The sequence below is a fragment of the Phacochoerus africanus genome, chromosome 7 (assembly GCF_016906955.1).
Source record: "Phacochoerus africanus isolate WHEZ1 chromosome 7, ROS_Pafr_v1, whole genome shotgun sequence".
NCBI lineage: Eukaryota > Metazoa > Chordata > Mammalia > Artiodactyla > Suidae > Phacochoerus > Phacochoerus africanus.
This window is the reverse complement of record NC_062550.1, coordinates 84,417,742-84,436,353: the sequence shown is the minus strand read 5'-3', so window position 1 is coordinate 84,436,353 and position 18,612 is coordinate 84,417,742. Positions and strand designations below refer to the sequence as shown.

At 46.5% G+C, this 18,612-nt stretch overlaps 1 protein-coding gene across 3 annotated transcripts in view; it reads right to left on the bottom strand.

The window, feature by feature from the left end:
- The window catches only part of NT5DC3 (5'-nucleotidase domain containing 3), an 83,022-nt gene extending 66,430 nt beyond the window's left edge, over positions 1 to 16,592 (bottom strand). Inside the window, exon 1 of one of the 3 annotated variants that reach the window (XM_047788157.1) lies at positions 16,351 to 16,592. In XM_047788157.1, the coding sequence (XP_047644113.1) occupies positions 16,351 to 16,549 (199 nt within the window). In that variant the 5' untranslated portion in view covers positions 16,550 to 16,592. The remainder of the gene's footprint in view (positions 1 to 16,350) is intronic. The other 2 variants (XM_047788159.1, XM_047788158.1) reach the window with 2 other exon arrangements.
- Between the last annotated feature and the right edge of the window lie 2,020 nt (positions 16,593 to 18,612).

Sequence of the window (18,612 nt, the reverse complement as noted above, 5' to 3'; positions counted from 1 at the left end):
TAGGCCGGTGGCTACAGCTCCGATTCAACCCCTAGCCTGGGAACCTCCATATGCCGCGGGAGCGGCCCAAGAAATAGCAACAACAACAACAATAACAACAACAACAACAAAGACAAAAGACAAAAAAAAAAAAAAAGATTACCAGCTTAGGGTCATATTTCTTTGCTTGCAACATGTTTTTTCCATCAACAAAATAGCAAATTTTATATTTATTTTCCCTAATTTGACCAAATCTTTATTCATAAATATTCAAAATATTTATGAATTAGTTCATATTTACTTAAGATGGCTTGGGGGGGGGGGGGGTGCGCGTTTTGCAACATGTAGAAAGTTCCCAGGCCAGGCCAGGGATTGAATCCATGCCACAGCAGTGACCCAAGCTGCTGCAGTGACCATGCAGGATCTTTAACCCAGTGTTATAAGAGAACTCCCAAAGTCTCTTTTTCAAGTTCATATACAGACTGAAAACAACAAGGTTTCAAATTTTTTTTTAAGTATACATATAAACTAAAAACACATTGAAAAAAAGTATAAGGACTTCTTGTTTCTTTCTCTTTTTTTTTTTGATAGTGGCTTGATGTTGAATCTCAGTTCCCATACTAGGGATCAAATCCAGGCCACGGGGTGAAAGCACCAAATCCTGACCACTAGACCACCAGGGAACTCTTCAACTTCTTGTTTCTAAATGAAGCAGTATTTAACATCTGTGCACCATTTCCACAAGTGAACTCAAGGTTCCATATCCAAATGCTAAACCCTTAAACCTCTTAGCTGTAATAGCCAATTAACAAGAAAAAGACACCACTTCCACCACAGGTGATTTTTTCTTAGCAAATCTGACACCACAACCTCCTTCTGTCAAGTGAGACTTGGACAAAGGCCAGTTAGTTCTGTTACTGAGAATTTCATTCTCTGAAAAATGTGAATTTGTTCTGGTGCAACTGATACATGAGGGAACAATGTGTTCATAACACAAGTTTCACAGCTATCTTTAGAATATTGTTTTATGTCAACAAATGTTATTTGATATGGTTGTGTCCACTAATTTCCTTTCTGCTGATAATTAGTTACAGTCAGGAAAATAAAATTGAGGGTGACTTGGGAATCAGAAAATTCATAAGAACATGCTACGATTAGACCTTAGAGGGTTTTGTTTGTTTGTTTGGGGGTTTTCTGCTTTCTAGGGCCACATCCATGGCATATGGAGGTTCCCAGGCTAGGGGTCTAATCGGAGCTATAGCCTCCAGCCTACCCCACAGCCACAGCAACGGGGGATCTGAGCCACGTCTGCGACCTACATACACCACAGCTCACGGCAACGCCGGATCCTTAACCCACTGAGTGAGGCTAGGGGTCGAAACCTCAAACTCATAGCTCTTAGTCGGATTTGTTTCCGTTGTGCCATGATGGGGAACTCCTAGAGATTTAAAAGCAACTCTTTTTAGCCTCAAACTGTTTTATCCAGTAGTTGTTCATCACTTTCGCTTCTGCAACAGCCGGATAAAAGATGCCAAGATGAAAGCCGAACATCTATGAGGTTACCTGCCCAGCACACCCCAACCCTTCCATCAGAAACGGCCCTTCCCCATCCACCTCTAAACACACACATTCTGGGCTCTTCCCAGACACTGCCCCACTCCTCCGGCCACAAGTGTTCAGAGGGGACACTTGCCTTGTGCTGGACCGCTTCTAGGATCCCACCTGCAGCGTGGGTGACTGCCTCAAGTCAGGCTAAAGCAGAGTCCTTCCTCCATCTCTTGCCTTTACCATCTCGCTCTACTGGGCTACTCATGATACGTAATAAGCTGCACACACGGCAGACACTGGAGAGCCTGGACATCCCTACACACTTACGAAGCCTCATCAACACACAGAGGATGATCGTCGGGGACATCCCCAAACATTTCTCTCACACCTCCCTGAATCCCAGCCCTGCCTCCATCCCACCATCCCTGCCCATCCCCAGGCAACTGCTGTTCTTTTCGTCAGATCTGTTTGCATTTTCTAGAATTTTATATAAGAGGGATCATATAGCATGTACTATGTTTGTAAACTGGTTTTCCAGCTACTAAGCCCTCAGGAATTTTCTCAATAAGCACTTACCGCACAACCCACTATGTGACAGACGCTGTACCGGGCATCGTGCAGGGATCATAAAAAAAAGAAATAATGAAGCATAGGCTCCGTAGGGAGCAACATCACAGGCAGTGAGAGAGACCAAGAAATGTCACCCTGACTGGTGGAGACACGGAAACTTAACTCAGGACACACGGGAACTTAACTCAGGACTGAGCGTGCCTGGGGGAGGGAGGAAGCAATTCAGAAGTCATTTTATTGCATCTATTCATCTAAAAAGCAGCTTTCATTTTTCTGCGACTTTAGATATTTTGCACCATACCCAGGGGAAAGCAATCCAAGACAAACGGAATTAGTCATCGGAATAATTAATAATACATATGACATTTATACTACTCCTACCAGAAGTTAAAATTATATCTTATTACTTTGCAATACTATCTGTAATTCTGACCACTCCACAGAAATCCATCCTGCTTCCTAAAGTTCCAAACATAAAATTATCTGCAACTGCCCTTGAAATAAAATTATATACAGCAACGGTTTAATGACAACCTAATCTTCAGTCATTTAATAAAAAAACAAACAATTGCTCAAAAGAAAAGTGCATTTGTTTCAAGGGAGACTCTTAGAGAATTTAGTCATATCAAAAGACCAGGAGCTCCCACTGTGGCACAATGGGATTGGTGGGGTCTTGGGAGTGCTGAGATGCAGGTATGGCATCTCAAACCTGCACCTCAGTGGGTTAAAAATCTGGCATTGCCATAGCTGCGGCTTAGGTCACGACTGCGGCTTGGATTGACCCTGGCCTGGGAACTCCATATGCCCCAAGTTGGCCAAAAAAAAAAAAAAAAAAAATCAAATACTTGGCAAACCCTCAGGAACTTTTCATCAAAGATTAGAGGAAACAGAAAAGGGTAAGTATCCGTGCTTTCCATATGCCACGGACTGGGCACTTCTCATTCGTTATCTCAACGAACACCATGTGAGCTCCGTGAGAAAAACACTGCTAGCCCCAATTTGCAGATGAAAAAATAAGGCTGAAACGTTAAGCAAATGATCCAAGGTTGCACAGGTGACAATAAAATCGAAGTCAAAGTCCTGGCAGAGTACTTAGCACACAGTAGGTGCTTCATAAATGTCCATCCCTTCTCCTTTACTTATCTATTCAATGAATATTCTTCCTAGATTAGCACCGTCTGGGGAGCCCCACACACATACTCTGAGATGAAAACTCTTTTTTACAATAATAACAAAGTGTGGTAAACAGAATAATGGATCTCAAAGACATCCACATCTGAACCCCTGGAAGCTGTGATAGGTCCCCTACATGGCAGGGGGATTACGGTTGCAGATGGAAGTAGGGCTATTTATCAGGTAACTTGTAAAATAAAGAGCACCCAGGAGTTCCCATCATGGCTCAGCGGCCGGTGAACCCAACTAGTATCCATGAGGATGCGGGTTCAATCCCTGGCCTCGATCAGTGGATTAAGGATCTGGTGTTGCCATGAGCTGTGGTGTGGGTCGCAAACGCGGCTCGGATCCCATCTTGCTGTGGCTGTGGTGTAGGCCGGCAGCTGTAGCTCCAATTTGATCCCTAGCCTGAGAACCTCCATATGCCGTGGATTCCGCCCTAAAACAGCCAAAAAAAAAGAAAGAAAGAAAAGGAGCATCCAGTATTACCCACTTGGGCCCAGGGTCCAAAGTGGAAGTGGAAGGCAGAAGTCGCCGTGTCAGGTTGATGCGAGGTGAGCAAGACCGACCGGCCATTGCTGACTTTGAAACAAGAAGGAACCATAAACCAAAGAAAGTGGAAAGCCTCTAGAAACTGGAAACAGCCAGGAAACCTTCTCCACTGGAGCTTCCAGAAAGGCACACAGTCCTGGCAACACCTTGATTTTAGCCCAGTGAGCCCCATCTCAGACTGCTGACCTCCGGAACTACAAGATAATAACTCTGTGTTCTTTTAAGTCACTGAATGCGTGGTACTTCCTGACAGGAGTGATGAGAATTTCATAAGGAGATTATCTGCCTCTTTTACTCTTGTTCTCTCACCGACATAGAGTGGAGCTTTCCAGAGGCTACATAAGGTCTGATACTGCAACATACGAATAGAGAATCAGATCTGAGGATCCAGCTGTCCTCTATCAGCCCAGACATTACATATTTTTGTAAAAATGCGGAACCGTGGAGTTTCTGTTGTGGCTCAGCGGTAATGAACCCAACCAGGATCCCTGAAGACATGGGTTCCATCCCTGGCCCTGCTCAGTGGGCTGGGGATCTGGCGTTGCCATGAGCTGTGGTGTAGGTCGAAGATGCAGCTAAGATCCCACATGGCTGCGGCTGTGGTGTAGGCCGGTAGCTATAGCTCCGATTCAACCCCTAGCCTGGCAACTGGGGAACCCCTAAAAAAATAAAATAAAATGTGAAACCATGACATTCTTCTGGTTTGTTTTTGGAAAAGTCACTTTTCATTAAAAAAAAAAATGTCATTTATGTTAACAGTTAAAAGATTTATTGCTGTTCTTTTTCTCTTTCTTTTTAGGGCCGAACCTGCAGTATATGGAAGTTCCCAGGCTAGGGGTCGAATGAGAGCTGCAGCTGCAGGTCTACACCACAGCAACAGCAACACTGGATCCTTAACCCACTGATTGAGGCCAGGGATCAAACCCACCTCCTCACAGAGACCTTGGGTCCTGAACCCACTGAATTACAAAAGGAACTCCTGCTGTTTTTTTAATCAATAAATGCATATTTTTAAAATCTCTCTTGTGGAGCAATGGGTTAAGGATCTGGCACTGTCAATTCAGTGGCTCACGTCACTGTTGTGGCGTGGGTTTGATCCCCAGCCCAGGAACTTCCATGTGCTATGGGTGTGGCAAAACAAACAAACAAAAACCTCTCAGCTTTGATTTCTAATAGAGTCAGTACTATCGGTATAACCTACATAAACAAAAACTTTGGTACCTTGTTAATTTTAAGTGTGTAAAAGACTTCTGAGAGCAAGAAGTTTGAAAATTGCTACCCAAGCTATTCCTGTTTGTTCTCTATCATAGCTAAAGTAACCGGCACATAAATCGTGCTCAAAAACTACTTGTCAAGGAGTTCCCTGGTGGCTTAGTGGCTAAGGACCTGGCATTGTCACTGCTGTGATTCAGCTTCCATCCCTGGCCGGGAACTTCCAAGTGCCATGGGCAAGGCCAAAACAAACAAAAAAACACAACTTATTAAGAAATGGATATGCAAATAACATTCTGATATTCTGACATCAATTACGTTTTTCAAGCAGATTTTCCTGCTCCAAAGAGAGAAGAAACATCCCAATTCACTTGGAAAGTTTATATATAAGTTCACTCAGTATAAAACAGTTCCACGAATCCCAGCACACTGAGAAAGGTGAGTTTCTCAAAGTTAAGGTCCAACTCACTCGAGGACAAACATTTCCTACAGAACCCAGCCTGATCATCAGCTAGCCTCCCTCTGCTCCATCCCAATGACATAACATGAAGTATCTAACTTTAAAAAAAGGTGAAAACAGAAACTATCATTTTCTTCTAAGCACTTGCTAATGCATGACAGGCACACAAAGAAGCACTGGGGGGTGGAGGGGTAGTTCTCTTGTGGCGCAGCGGGTTGAGGACCCGGCATTGTCACTGCAGCATTTTGGGTCGCTGCTATGACACAGGTTTGATCCCTTGCCCTGGAACTTCTACATGCCTCAGGCATGTCCGGAAGGAAGGAAGGAAGGAGGAAGTGGGCGGAAATAGTACGCTTCCTCAACTGGCTAAATGCATTTGTTTCAACATTTTTCACATTTGAGAATTTATAAGGAAGTTTATGAGAAGCATTTTTGTTTTCATTCTTCCTTCCTCTAAAACACGTCTTGTCAATATAGGAATCCCTATGTTAACCCAGCACTGAACTCCTGAGGTGTCTGACAGAAGAAAGGATGCTGATCCTGGAGGAGCCTCCCTCCGCTGTGAACCAGGACCCAGTATCAACGAGGGACATCAACAACCCAGAGGGAACGTGAAGGTGAGCTTCTAAAATAATGACGTCGGAGGGGGGGGCTGTGATGACACACCGCGGCCATCTTCCTATGTGAGCTGCCACCATATGGGAGGGGAACTGGAACTATACACTCGCCGTGACTCAGGCCACCCGAAATAAGAACTGGCAGCCTTGTGATCACATGGCAAACACCGGGAGATGCCAGGTGGCCACTAGCGAGGGCTCTGGAAAAGGGAGAGCAGAGGACTGGACTCCACGACCTCGAGCAGCCCCTCTGGGTCTCTCCTATTTTAGAAACTCCTTTCCTACATGAAAATGTGAAAATTACTATGTGGCATGTTTCTCCCTTAAGTTCTTTGCTATTTTTTTCCTGTGGCCACGGGATCATCAATATCACACACCTAAACAAAAGCTCATTCTCTAATGAATGCGTCATGCTATTTTTCTAAGATGCACAAAAAGGTATAAAAATAATACAAACACCACCCACTCCCCACCACACAGCTTAGAAACTCCACCTCTTGTCTTTTTTTTTTTTTTTTTTTTTTGCTATTTCTTGGGCCGCTCCCGCGGCATATGGAGGTTCCCAGGCTAGGGGTCGAATCGGAGCTATAGCCGCCGGCCTACACCAGAGCCACAGCAACGCGGGATCCGAGCCACGTCTGCAACCTACACCACAGCTCATGGCAACGCCGGATCGTTAACCCACTGAGCAAGGGCAGGGACCGAACCTGCAACCTCATGGTTCCTGGTCGGATTCGTTAACCACTGCGCCACAATGGGAACTCCGAAACTCCACCTCTTAATAATGCTTGACCCCTCACCTGCATTCTCCTGACAAGGAGGGAGCCAGCACCCCAGTCTGGGTGTTTATCATTCCGCCCACATTTCTGTGGACTCTGACCACACATATGTGTGTCTCTTCAAGTGATCTAGAGAATCACTTATGTGTTTTCAAATCTTTTATAACTGGTACATGTCTCCAACTCGCTCAGTATTGTTTGTGAGACTCATTCATGTTGGTATAGAAGCATCGCTTTGGGAGTTCAGCGGTAACGAACCCAACTAGTATCCATGAGGACCCAGTTCAAGTGGGTTGCCTTGCTCAGTGGGTTAAGGATTCAGCGTTGCCGTGAGCTGTGGTATAGGTTGAAGATGTGGCTCAGATCCTGTGTTGCTGTGGCTGTGGCGTAGGACAGGCAGCTGTAGCTCTGATTCAACCCCTAACCTGGGAACTTCCATGTGCCGCAAGGGCTGCCCTAAAAAGCAAAAAAAAGGATCCCAAGTCACAAAATCTGGGAATGGATTAGATGCTCTCTACAATCTCTTCCAGTTCTATCTTCCCTCCCTTCAAAGATTATTATTTACATGTCAACTGCTAAATTCTATAATATTTAGAATAAAAAAATGAAGTAAAAATCTAGTTATAAAAAAAAGCAGCAGCAGCATAGTTTTAGTTCAGGAATCAACATGCACTGTCTATGAGGGACCAGTTAGTAAATATTATGGGCTGTGCAGGCCACACAGTCTGCTGTACCTGCTCAACCATGGCATCACAGCACACAAGGAGCCAAAAAAAAAAGGATACAGAATTCCTTGGTAGCTCAGGAGGTTAAAGACCCGGCGTTGCCAATGCCGTGGCTCAGGTCACTGCGATGGCACCAATTCAATCCCTGGCCCAGGAACTTCCACAAATGGCTGGCATAGCCAAAAAAAAAAAAAAAAAAGCTAAAAGAAAATATGGAAACAAATGGGTGCGAAAGGGTGTGGCTGTGTTACCATAAAACCTAACAAAAGAAAACAAGAGGTTAGATTTGGTCCATGACCTTTAATTCGCACCTCTTCCCATGGTAAACATTCTGTCCTTTCAATGCCATTTCAGCAATCGTCTGATCTTCTACCTGCTGGTTTTCCTTGGCCAGCATTTGCCCAAGATGTCTCCTCCCATTTTATTAACTTCAACCTCTTCTACGTCTTTGTTTTGGGGCGCTTCTCTTATAAACAGCATCTAGCTAGACTAGGCTTCTTATATCTGAACTGATGCTCTTTTCATCTGAGTTTATCACAATCACTGATCTATTTGGAATTACTTCCACCGTCACCTTTTATGGTATTTCCTGCTTTTTCCCAGTTTCTTTTACTTCCTCCCCTGCTTTCTTTGGGACTGACTTCTGTTGTTAATATGTGGTTAGATTTACTCACAGGGTTACCAATTTCTCTGATCTCCCTTTCAGCCTTCCAGCCTGAGCTGAAGGTCTACTCATCATCCAGGAAGTGCTGCCATTGGCTTCTATGGGGAATCCCAGAACGCTCCCAGCCTGGGACCCCTTTTAGTTAGTTTCTCATCTTAAAATTGCACAAACACACCACACGAACAGAATAAATTCAAACCCAAACCCATGTGAGGACTAGCCTATGATTATAAGGTCATGAGGAAACCTCTGCAACACCGCCAGCCACAGGGGAAAACATCTAGAGCAGAGATCAAGAATGACAAATTTCCCTACTGTCTGCAGGGAAGGCAGCCCTTTGTGGGTCCCTGATTTACAGGATCTTCTAGGAGAGAGAAAGGGAGGGAGGGAGGGAGGGAGAGGAAGGAGGGAGGGAGGAGGAGATGGAGAGGGAGGGAGGGGGGGGGAGAGGTGGGAGAGAGGGAGGAGGAGAAGGAGGGAGAGAGAAGGGGGGGGGGAGAGAAAACGCAGAGCCAATCAAACCCAACAAATGCTCCCTAGAACCTAACACCTTCAGGGCTGCTCGCCAGTTTTCAGTCTCAGTTCCTGTGATTTCACTCCAGCTTCTCAGAGCTCAGCTATACATGCAAATGATGTTCTTATTTTTCATCCGCATGTATCCTGTACAAAAATGTTTTGAGGCTATCTCTCTAGTCTACCAAACTGCAAATAGCCAAAATCCAAAAGAACTTTAAGATGCAGAGCACGTCTGTGTTTCCCTATGCCTTCAAAAGCTCAATTAAGGACTGGTTTCCAAATTAGGCGTGTAAGAATACAGATTCCTAGGCCCTGGCTCCATGCCTTATGGAGCAGAATCTCCAGGGCTAGGGCCTAGAAATCTTTTTTTTTTTGTCTTTTTGCCTTTTCTAGGGCCGCTCCCGCGGCATATGGAGGTTCCCAGGCTAGGGGTCAAATCGGAGCTGTAGCCGCCAGTCTACACCAGAGCCACAGCAACTTGGAATCCAAGCCGCATCTGCGACTTACACCACAGCTCACAGCAACGCCGGATCCTTAACCCACTGAGCAAGGCCAGGGATCGAACCCGCAACCTCATGGTTCCCAGTCGGATTCATTAACCACTGCACCATGACGGGAACTCCTAGAAACCTTCATTTTTAAACAAGCTCCCAGGCAATTCTGATGTGATGAGTTTGAGACCTACTGAAAAAAAAAAAATTAATTCTACTTACCTTCAAAATCTGGCAACCAATTATCTTTTCATCTCTCTTTTTTTTATTTTTAACTTTTTGTTTAGGGCTGCATCTGTGGCATGTGGAAGTTCCCAGGCTAGGGGTTGAATCGGAGCTACAGCTGCCAGCCTACACAGCCACACCAACGTGGGATCAGAGCCTCGTTTGTGACCTACACTGCAGCTCACAGCAATGCCAGATCCTTAATCCACTAAGCGAGGCCAGGGATGGAGCCCGCATCCTCATGGATGCTAGTCAAGTTGGTTAACACTGCACCAGCATGGGAACTGCATCATCTTCTTTTATATTCCAATCTCCCTTCACTTCCTGTTTATGCTACCCAGTACACCCTAGTGAAAGAGGGAAAAATTCTAGACTTCAACCCCTCACTACCTACTGGTAGGGTAGTCACCCTACCACCTCCGCGACAGTTTCAGAAAAACTCAACCGTGTCATGCCCCAAACATGTCATTTTCCCAGGCCAACTTCTAGATGGCATATGCACATTTTACTCTCGAAAACAGTCCTCCTGCTGAGTTGTACCTCCATACGCATCCCATCCCAGGTCAGCCCTTCACACTCTCTTAAAGGCTAACACAGGAGATAAGTGGGCACCGGGTTCACTGGATGCGCCAGATGCTTTAGAAACCCCCTGGAATTACACACAAAATCGTTCGTGTCTGTGCGCGCACGCGTTTGTGTTATGTGTAATAGGGCAAATGTGTAGATTCTTCTAAAAACAATACATAGCTTTCTCCAGATTCTCAAAGGGTCCCTGTTATTCTACCTCGTAGAAAAGGCGTATTTCTGATTACACGATTAAGGATTCGGGCATCATTAACATCTTGTTGTACATATTATTAGAACGTCCTGAAGTTTTCTTTAGAACCTCTACTTTGAAATAATTACCTCAAAAAAGGGGCTCCACGGTCAAATTTACTTGCAAGGAACTATATACTTCCATCCTCCTGTTGCAGCGTCAAGTATTTTAAAGGTTCTGATAAGTTTATCTGCAAAGCAGCTTCTTAGAACACATCGTCCACATTTCTTCTTCTTCTTTTTTTTTTTTTCTTCATTTATGGCTGCATCCTCAGTATATGGAAGTTCCCGGGCCAGGGTTTGAATCCGAGCCACAGTTGCAACCTACGCTACAGCAGCAGCAGCAAAACCAGATCTAGGGATCAGCACACTGCACGGGGCTGGGGATTAAACCCGCACCTCTGCAGCGACCGAGTCACTGCAGTCGAGTTTTTAACTCACTGTGCCATAGCGTGGACTCCTCTATTTTCCACATTTCTTTAACCATATCTCTCAGAAGGTGGTGGAACACAGTCTGAGAAACACTGGTCAGATTTTAAATCATCTTATAGGTATCTCCTTAACCTTGAGGGAAGGGCTTGCATTTTATGCTTATTCTATGCATGCTAAGCTTACCTTATTATGCTACACACAGTCCTCACTAAACAGCAATTTTGAATAAATCCTTAACATTCTGTAAAGGCTTCTCCTCACACTTTACACTAATCCCCATACTTCTTTCCACAATTTAATACACCCCAGCCAAGCCAAGGAGCCCCAGCCAAGGAGCCAAATGTTCTAAAAAGACCAGGCTCTGAGATGACCTCTGAAGGGGAGAAAAATCCACCAGGCTATCCAAATGGATCCGAAGGGTTGGCTGGAGCAACTCCTCTTGAAAGAACAGGATGGGTTGCAGATGTGGCTCTGATTCAGTGTTGCAGTGTCTGTGGTGTAGATCCCAGCTGCAGCTCCAGTTCAAACCTAGGAACTTCCAAATGCTGCATGTGCAGCTGTAGAAAGAAAAAAAAAAAAAAGAACTTAAGAGAGATAGAACAGGAATGAGCCTTTCATATGTAACAGGAGAGGATAATTACCCAACGAGCACACAGTAACAGCCAGGGATTAAGTTCAAAGAAGATGCACAGGACATAGAACCTAACAGAAAATAGCCACGCCAATGTGTCCATCCCTTTAAATTAGAATCCCACAATGATTTCTTTTTTTTTTTTGTCTTTTGTCTTTGTTGTTGTTGCTATTTCTTGGGCCGCTCCCGCGGCATATGGAGGTTCCCAGGCTAGGGGTTGAATCAGAGCTGTAGCCACTGGCCTATGCCAGAGCCACAGCAACGCGGGATCCGAGCCACGTCTGCAACCTACACCACAGCTCACGGCAACGCCGGATGGTTAACCCACTGAGCAAGGGCAGGGGCCGTACCCGCAACCTCATGGCTCCTAGTCGGATTCGTCAACCACTGCGCCACGACGGGAACTCCCCACAATGATTTCTTAGACTTCTACCGTTTTATGACCAGCTGTCTCGGTCTTGGCATCTGGAGCTGGACTATTCTTGGCTGGGGAGGGGCAACATACTGTACACAGCAGCAGCCCTGGCCTCTACTCACCAGAGACGGGAACCTCCCTTTCCCCAAGTCAAATCCATCAAAAAGGGTCTCCGAATATTGCCGGGATACATGAATATTACACAGCCAGAAATATTACACAGCCAGAAATCTCAAGTTAAAAAAAAAAAGGAGAAAATTCCATGTGCAGAACATTCTACAAAGAATGCGACCTGTACTCCTCAAAACTATCAAGGTCATCAAAACAGGGAGACTCTGAGACACTGTCACGACCACGAGGAGCCCAAGGAGCCATAACAACCAAATGCAGTGTGCTCTTCTGGATGGGCTCTTGGAGCAGAAATGAATACTAGGTTAAGAACTAAGGAATTCTGAATTAAATATGGACTCTGGTTAATACTGATACCTACTGACAATGTATCAATATTGCTTGACTGTAACAAATGCACCCTATTTCAATGCCATTTTTTTCTCCAGGCCATAGCAGAGTGTCCTCCAACACAAGTCCCATCCAACAGGCAAAGGGCTCAGCCGGGCAAGACCGCCCCCTGCCCAACTTCAAGTCCAGGTGGTCGCCTGTGCCTCTGGCAGACTAGGTGCAGGTCGCAGCTTCAATTAATTTACTAGAGCGGCTCACAGAACTCGGGGACACATTTTACCTTCTAGATCACCGGCTTACTCTAAAAGGATACAATTCAGGACCAGCCAAGTGGAAGAGATGCCTACGATAAAGGAGGAGTTGCCAGTCCTCTCTGGGTGAATCACAGGTGTTCACACACCAGGCAGTTCTGGGCACCCATCCTTACAAGTTTTTATGGAGGCATCTACAGAGTCTCCACTACACAGGCTAAGATCAAATCATTGGCCCCTGGTGATGGATTCAACCTCTACCCCCTCTCCTCTTCCGGAGGTGTGGGGGTGAGAAAACACAAGTGCTAAAACTCTCTAATCCCAAGACTGGGTCCCCCCCGGCAACCAGGCCTCTCTCCCCCGGGTCGTCTAAGGTTATTCCAAAAGTCACTTAATTCACATAACAAAAATATACCTTTCTCCATCTCCACACTTAGGAAATTCCAAGGGTTTGGGGAGCTCGGTGCCATTACTTATTATAAATCACATATCACAGTCCCAAAGTCACAGGAAAGGTTAATAATACGAAAAACTGCATATGGGGTTTATGGAAACACGCAACTTTCCTGTAAATCTAAAACTGATCTAAAAAATACAAATTATTTTTCAAACATTAATTTTTTTTTTTTTATAAAAGGAGGGTGGTAAAGAAAAGGTAAAAAAGAATAAAAATCTGCTCCTGCTGAGCAGGCTTCATTCTGGGAGCCTCTTCAAAGACAAGACACCTGAACCGATTGTTTGGCTTAAGGCAAGTAATGAAACACCAGAAAGCAATAACCAGGAAGGGTGAAAACGAAATTCTTTTGTCCTCTTGTAAACTAAAAACAAAGAAATAAACTAAAAAAATCCCACCAAAAAACTATATGCTTTTGTTCAAATGCTAGTATTTCTTCTGCACTCTCACTCCTACTACTGAGTGTCAGCCCAGAGCCTTTCCTGCATCCCCTACACCCGGGAGCAGTTATCTGCTCTGCTGTCAGCATCCCTGGGGCCATCATTTATCTTCCCCAAGCTGGACCTTCACTTATCTGTTTGCCAGCCTCGCCATCTGTGCAGTAAGGGTCCGGGTTCCTCTCTTGGCCAGGGCAGGTGCTGGGCCACTGTGGGCCCCTCCCCTCTTATAGGTCCATCTGTCAATCAACTTTAAACCCTCTGTTGGGTGCTTCAGAAATGCTTGGTGAATGAATGCAAGTCGGGCCCGTATAAAGACTTTAGCTTCAGGAGGGTGGAGGTGGTGCAGACGGGGTGAAGAAAGAAAGCGGTGTTCTCAGGGTGAGACAGGGACTGAGCAGGGATGTGCTGGGGGCGTGGGGACCGGATAGGGGCACCCTGAATGCTGAGTCACAGACTGGCAACACTCGAAAAGGCTCCCACATTACTTCGCCCAGTGGCCTCACTCTACAGAAAGAAGCCTCCAGAGACCTGGTGGCTTTTTCAAGGCCACATAATAGGGCACTGCCCTAAGCTAAAGGAGACCAGGACCCTAACGCTAACTAACCCACCTCCACTGCTTACTAAGTGTGTCTAAGACGGGTTATTTAATAACCACAGGAGCTACTATCTCCTGAGCATCTGCTGGGTGCCAAGCCCACATTAAAAAGCCTCACCTGATCTCCCCATTACAGTTAAGAAAGCTGAGGTCAGAGAAAAGGAACTTGCCATCAAGGTCACAGAGCTACCAAGTCTCAAATTTCTCCCCTGAGCTGTCCTACTCCAAAACCACCTTGGGATTACCTGACACCACAGCCCAATTTTGGCCAGAAGCTGATCTTCATCACCCAACCCTTCGGCTGTCTCATTCGCCAGGCTCTGTTCTAAACACCTTCGATGGATGGATTCTCTCATTCCCCGCCACAACCATCCCCATTTGACCGATGAGGAAACTGGAGCTTCGTGATGTGCCCAGAGGCCCACAACCTGCAGCAGCAAACCTTATCCATAAAACTGGAATGGCAAAAATTTTGCCTATCTCGTCTTATAAAACTAAACACACAATTGCCAATCAACCAAAGCAATGGCATTTAGAGAAACGAAAACACTATCTTCCCACAAAAACCTGTACACAAATGTTTATAGCAGCTTTATTTGTAATCGTCAAAAACTGGGAACAACCCAGATGTTGTTTGATGAGTGAAGCATGACTGAACAGTTCACAATGCTTAAACCAGCTGTTTAACTGTGATACATATGCAGCCCAGAATACTATTCAGCAATAAAAATGAAAGCGCTATTGATACAGTACATGCAACACCTAAAAACTGGTTAAAGATGATGTTGGATCCCTGTATTAATTCTTCCAAGTGCATGAAATAAAATTATCTCAATTTAAAATTTCAATTTAAAGCCTTGCCTGCCGCAAAGCTGGGCTACATGACCTTTCATTTCTTTCACCTAAGACCTGCAACTCGCAAGGTCTCCAAAGCAGTCTTCTTGCCACCACACACCACCTCAAAAACCAATGCAACACCAAACACTGAGCAAAGGAAAACTAAAACAAGCCCTATTTCATAGAATTCTGCATCGCGAGCCACATTTGAGTTCCCTCAGAAAATTATCCCAGCTGGTGAAAATAAGCCTCGTGTGCTCATGAACATGACTTCTGGCCAGTTTCTTGTGGTTCAGGAGGTTAAGGATCCAATGCTGCAACTGTAGCAGCGCATGTCTAATCCCTGGCCAGGGAACTTCCACAGGCCGAGGACATGGCAAAACAAAAAACAAAGCAAAAGAACAAAAAACATGACTTCCAGCCAAAAGATGGAAAATGTGATTTCACAAAATATTCTCTCCCTCTCTCTCTATGCCACCTCCTCTCCCCCTTCCCCAAAAAATTCAGTATAAAGATTGCTTTTCTGAATCTTCCCTGAAAGAAGCAGCACCAACGGATTGTCACTGGCCCTTTACACCAGTTCCCAAATGGTCAGCTGCTACTGCAAAGCAGTGAAGCAAAGAGGACAATGGGTTGGGGGCTGAGACAGACCAGGGGTCAAGGTGTGACCTTGGCCAGGATCCTTAAATTCGAGTCTGACCTCTCTCATCTATGGATGGAGATGTGGCACCTCGTTCATAAATATAAGGAAGAATTAAGGGAGCAATTTATGTGTCTGACATTAGTCTGTACTGGGTCCTCTTTCCATCCCTCCCCCTTACCTTACCAACAACCACACCAAGCTGATTTTACGTTCATCTGGCTACAAAGTGGTCATTCCCTGGAACCCCCTTGTCGCTGAGGTTAGTAGATAACTCAGAACACTCCCAACCTGGCCTTCTCCTATTTCAAGCACAGCAAATCCTACCCTATCCCCTGAAACAAAGAAGGAAAACAAATCAGCTTCCGAGTACTGCCACCTGCCCAGCATCCAAAAGCCAGGGTAAATCCGCCGCCTGCCGGACTCCGGCTGTTACTATCATTATTGTTTAGTAATACCAGTACCTAACGGGGCGTGGGGGTGACTGTCTTTCAAGTTTGTCTGTGGCACCCCCTGGACACCCCGAAAGCGCTTCCGATGCAGATTTCTAGCTAAAACCCCCAAAAATTGATAAAACGGCTTTTCCAACAGGAGAAAGGCAAGAGTTGTAAAGTTTCTGGAGAAGCATTTTTCCGCGTTACCCGGAATTGCACTGCAGAGGCTATGTCGCCCGCGGTTGGGGTTGGAAACGACCGAGGGTCACGATGCAGAGGGGGTGGGGGGAGCTCTAAAGGTCAGCAGAGGACCGCCGCGGGTCTGGGGGTGCAGGCTTCCCCGCTGACCGCATGGGGCCGGACCTGACGCCCCAGCACAGCGAGGAGGGGGGCCCCCCAAGTACTGGGGGCTCAGGGTGGAGGGCGCCGCCTCACCTTCCGTGCTTCTCTTTGCCTCCCGGTAGCGCTCCCACAGGTAGAGCTTCATGTCCGGGGCGGTCCCAGGTGCTGTGCATAAGGGCCGAGCGAGGCTCGCTCGCGACCGCCGCCGGGCCGCGGTCCCGCAGCCGCCCCGCAGGGCAGCAGCCGCCCTTGCACCCGCTCCACGGGCCACCGCCGCCGCTGCCGAGGCCATGCCTGCCGCCGCCCGGCTGAGAGTGGCGCCCCAGGGCCGGTGCTCTGCCGCGCGCTCTGCCCAGTGGGCGGGCGGCGGGCGGGCGAGCGAGTCTCTACGTCCGAGCACGTGGCGGCGCGGCCCGCCCCTCGGGCCGCCGCGGGGGCGGGGTCTTCACGGGGCGGGGGTGTGGGCGGGGCAGAAAAGTCCCGGGCTGTGGGACCTGCTGGGGCCCTGCGCCCGAGCCTGCTGCTGCAGCCGCTTCTTCACCATTTGGCGCGAGCGCCCCGTCAGCCTAGCTCACATGGAATGGAACGACTCTGCTGGCCCTGAACCGCGAGACTTGACCTCGGCGCCGCCCGCCGAGCTCCGCAGCACCTTCCTCCTGCGACCTGTGACCGTCTCCCAACCCAGGCTGTACTGACCATGTGCCTCTGGCCCCAGCCCTCTCCACATTAATGGCTTCAGCAGTCTGGACCTCCCCTGGATCGCGGGTGCGGGTCTGGGACGTGCCCCAACGGCTAGCTTGAATCCTGAGTGGGCAGCTGGGCAGAGGGCCCGCACGTGGGCTGATGTGCCTGAAGGGCACCCCCACTGCACAGCCTGGAAGGCCACTGCCCCTTCGGAGATTTCTGCCTCCGGAGGAAGGCCCCTGGGACACCACTCCCCTGCTCACCAGCGTGGTGCACCTGTCTCCTCTCAGACCTGGGAGGCTGCACCCACTCTGTGCACTGTGGTTCCACCAAAGCCAAATAAGCAGTAAAGGCCAACAAGCGACATTGCTGTATATGGACTGGGTCAAACTTGGCTTCTGCAGCAAAGTCTGATACAGCCCACCCAGAACCCGACTGATAATCTCTGAACTTCGAGGGCTTTGCCAGGCTACCCGGCAACTGAGCGGAGAGCTGGTGAAATGTAATGAGTAACCATCAAGGCTGGCTCTCTGCCTGGGAGACAAATAACCCAAAGCATCAGTGTATGCTTAAGTTGTGGGCTGGAGGGGTTGGGAGATGTCTTCCTGGAAAAAGATGGTCTCAGGGTTAGACCTTTGACGGACAGTAAACTACTCTGTTTTGAAGATTTGCAATGTGGGTTTTCTCATGCAGTCCTCTCAGCAGTCCTAACAAGTATGCAACCTAATACTCCATTTTTAAAGTGATGAAACTGAGGCTAAGACAGGTGAATAGCATTCTTAAAGTCACCTATCTGAGGAGTTCCCATCGTGGCTCAGTGGTTAACGAATACGACTAGGAACCATGAGGTGGCAGTTTTGATCCCTGGACTTGCTCAGTGGGTTAAGGATCTGGTGTTGCCGTGAGCTGTGGTGTAGGTTGCAGACGTGGCTCGGATCCCACGTTGCTGTGGCTCAGGCATAGGCCACGGCTCCGATTAGACCCCTAGCCTGGGAATTTCCACATGCCTCTGGAGCAGCCTTAGAAAAGGCAAAAGGACAAAAAAAAAAAAGTCACCTAGCTGAGTCCATTCTTCACTTGGATTTAATGTAGTAGGTACAATTTAGTTGGGTGATAAGGAAGAAGGAAGCCGATAAATAATCCTTAACAGTTAATAGGTAATATCTTACAAATCACTGATAAAAATGAGAGCCCATTAAAGTGTTTAAAACAGATAAAATATCAAATCCGTGAACTCTAGTACTTTAAACCTACTTTATGGTTTTAGTTTATTCCAGTTGATATCTTTTCTTCCTCATGTTACTTTAAAAAGTTGTGGTGACAGGAACTAAATTTTGTTTACATGAAACATTAATTCATAAATTCATAGATGACAGTAATGTAAAAGTCTCACAATTAGAACTTTTATAACATTGCTTCAATATATTTTTAGCTATAGAATCTTGTAAGATCAACATTCTTCTACCTACCACAGAAACATGAATCATTTAAAAATTGTTCTTTTTAGCTACAATCTGTTACAATATTTTAAGTGGCTAAAAAATAAAATAAAATCCCCAGGCCTCCATTATCTTCATTCCTAAGAGTTTTACAAGAAAATATCTTAGCAAAGAGGTCTAAATAAAGACAAGTAGAAAAAAATTACAGACACGAAAGAGCTCATGATAATTT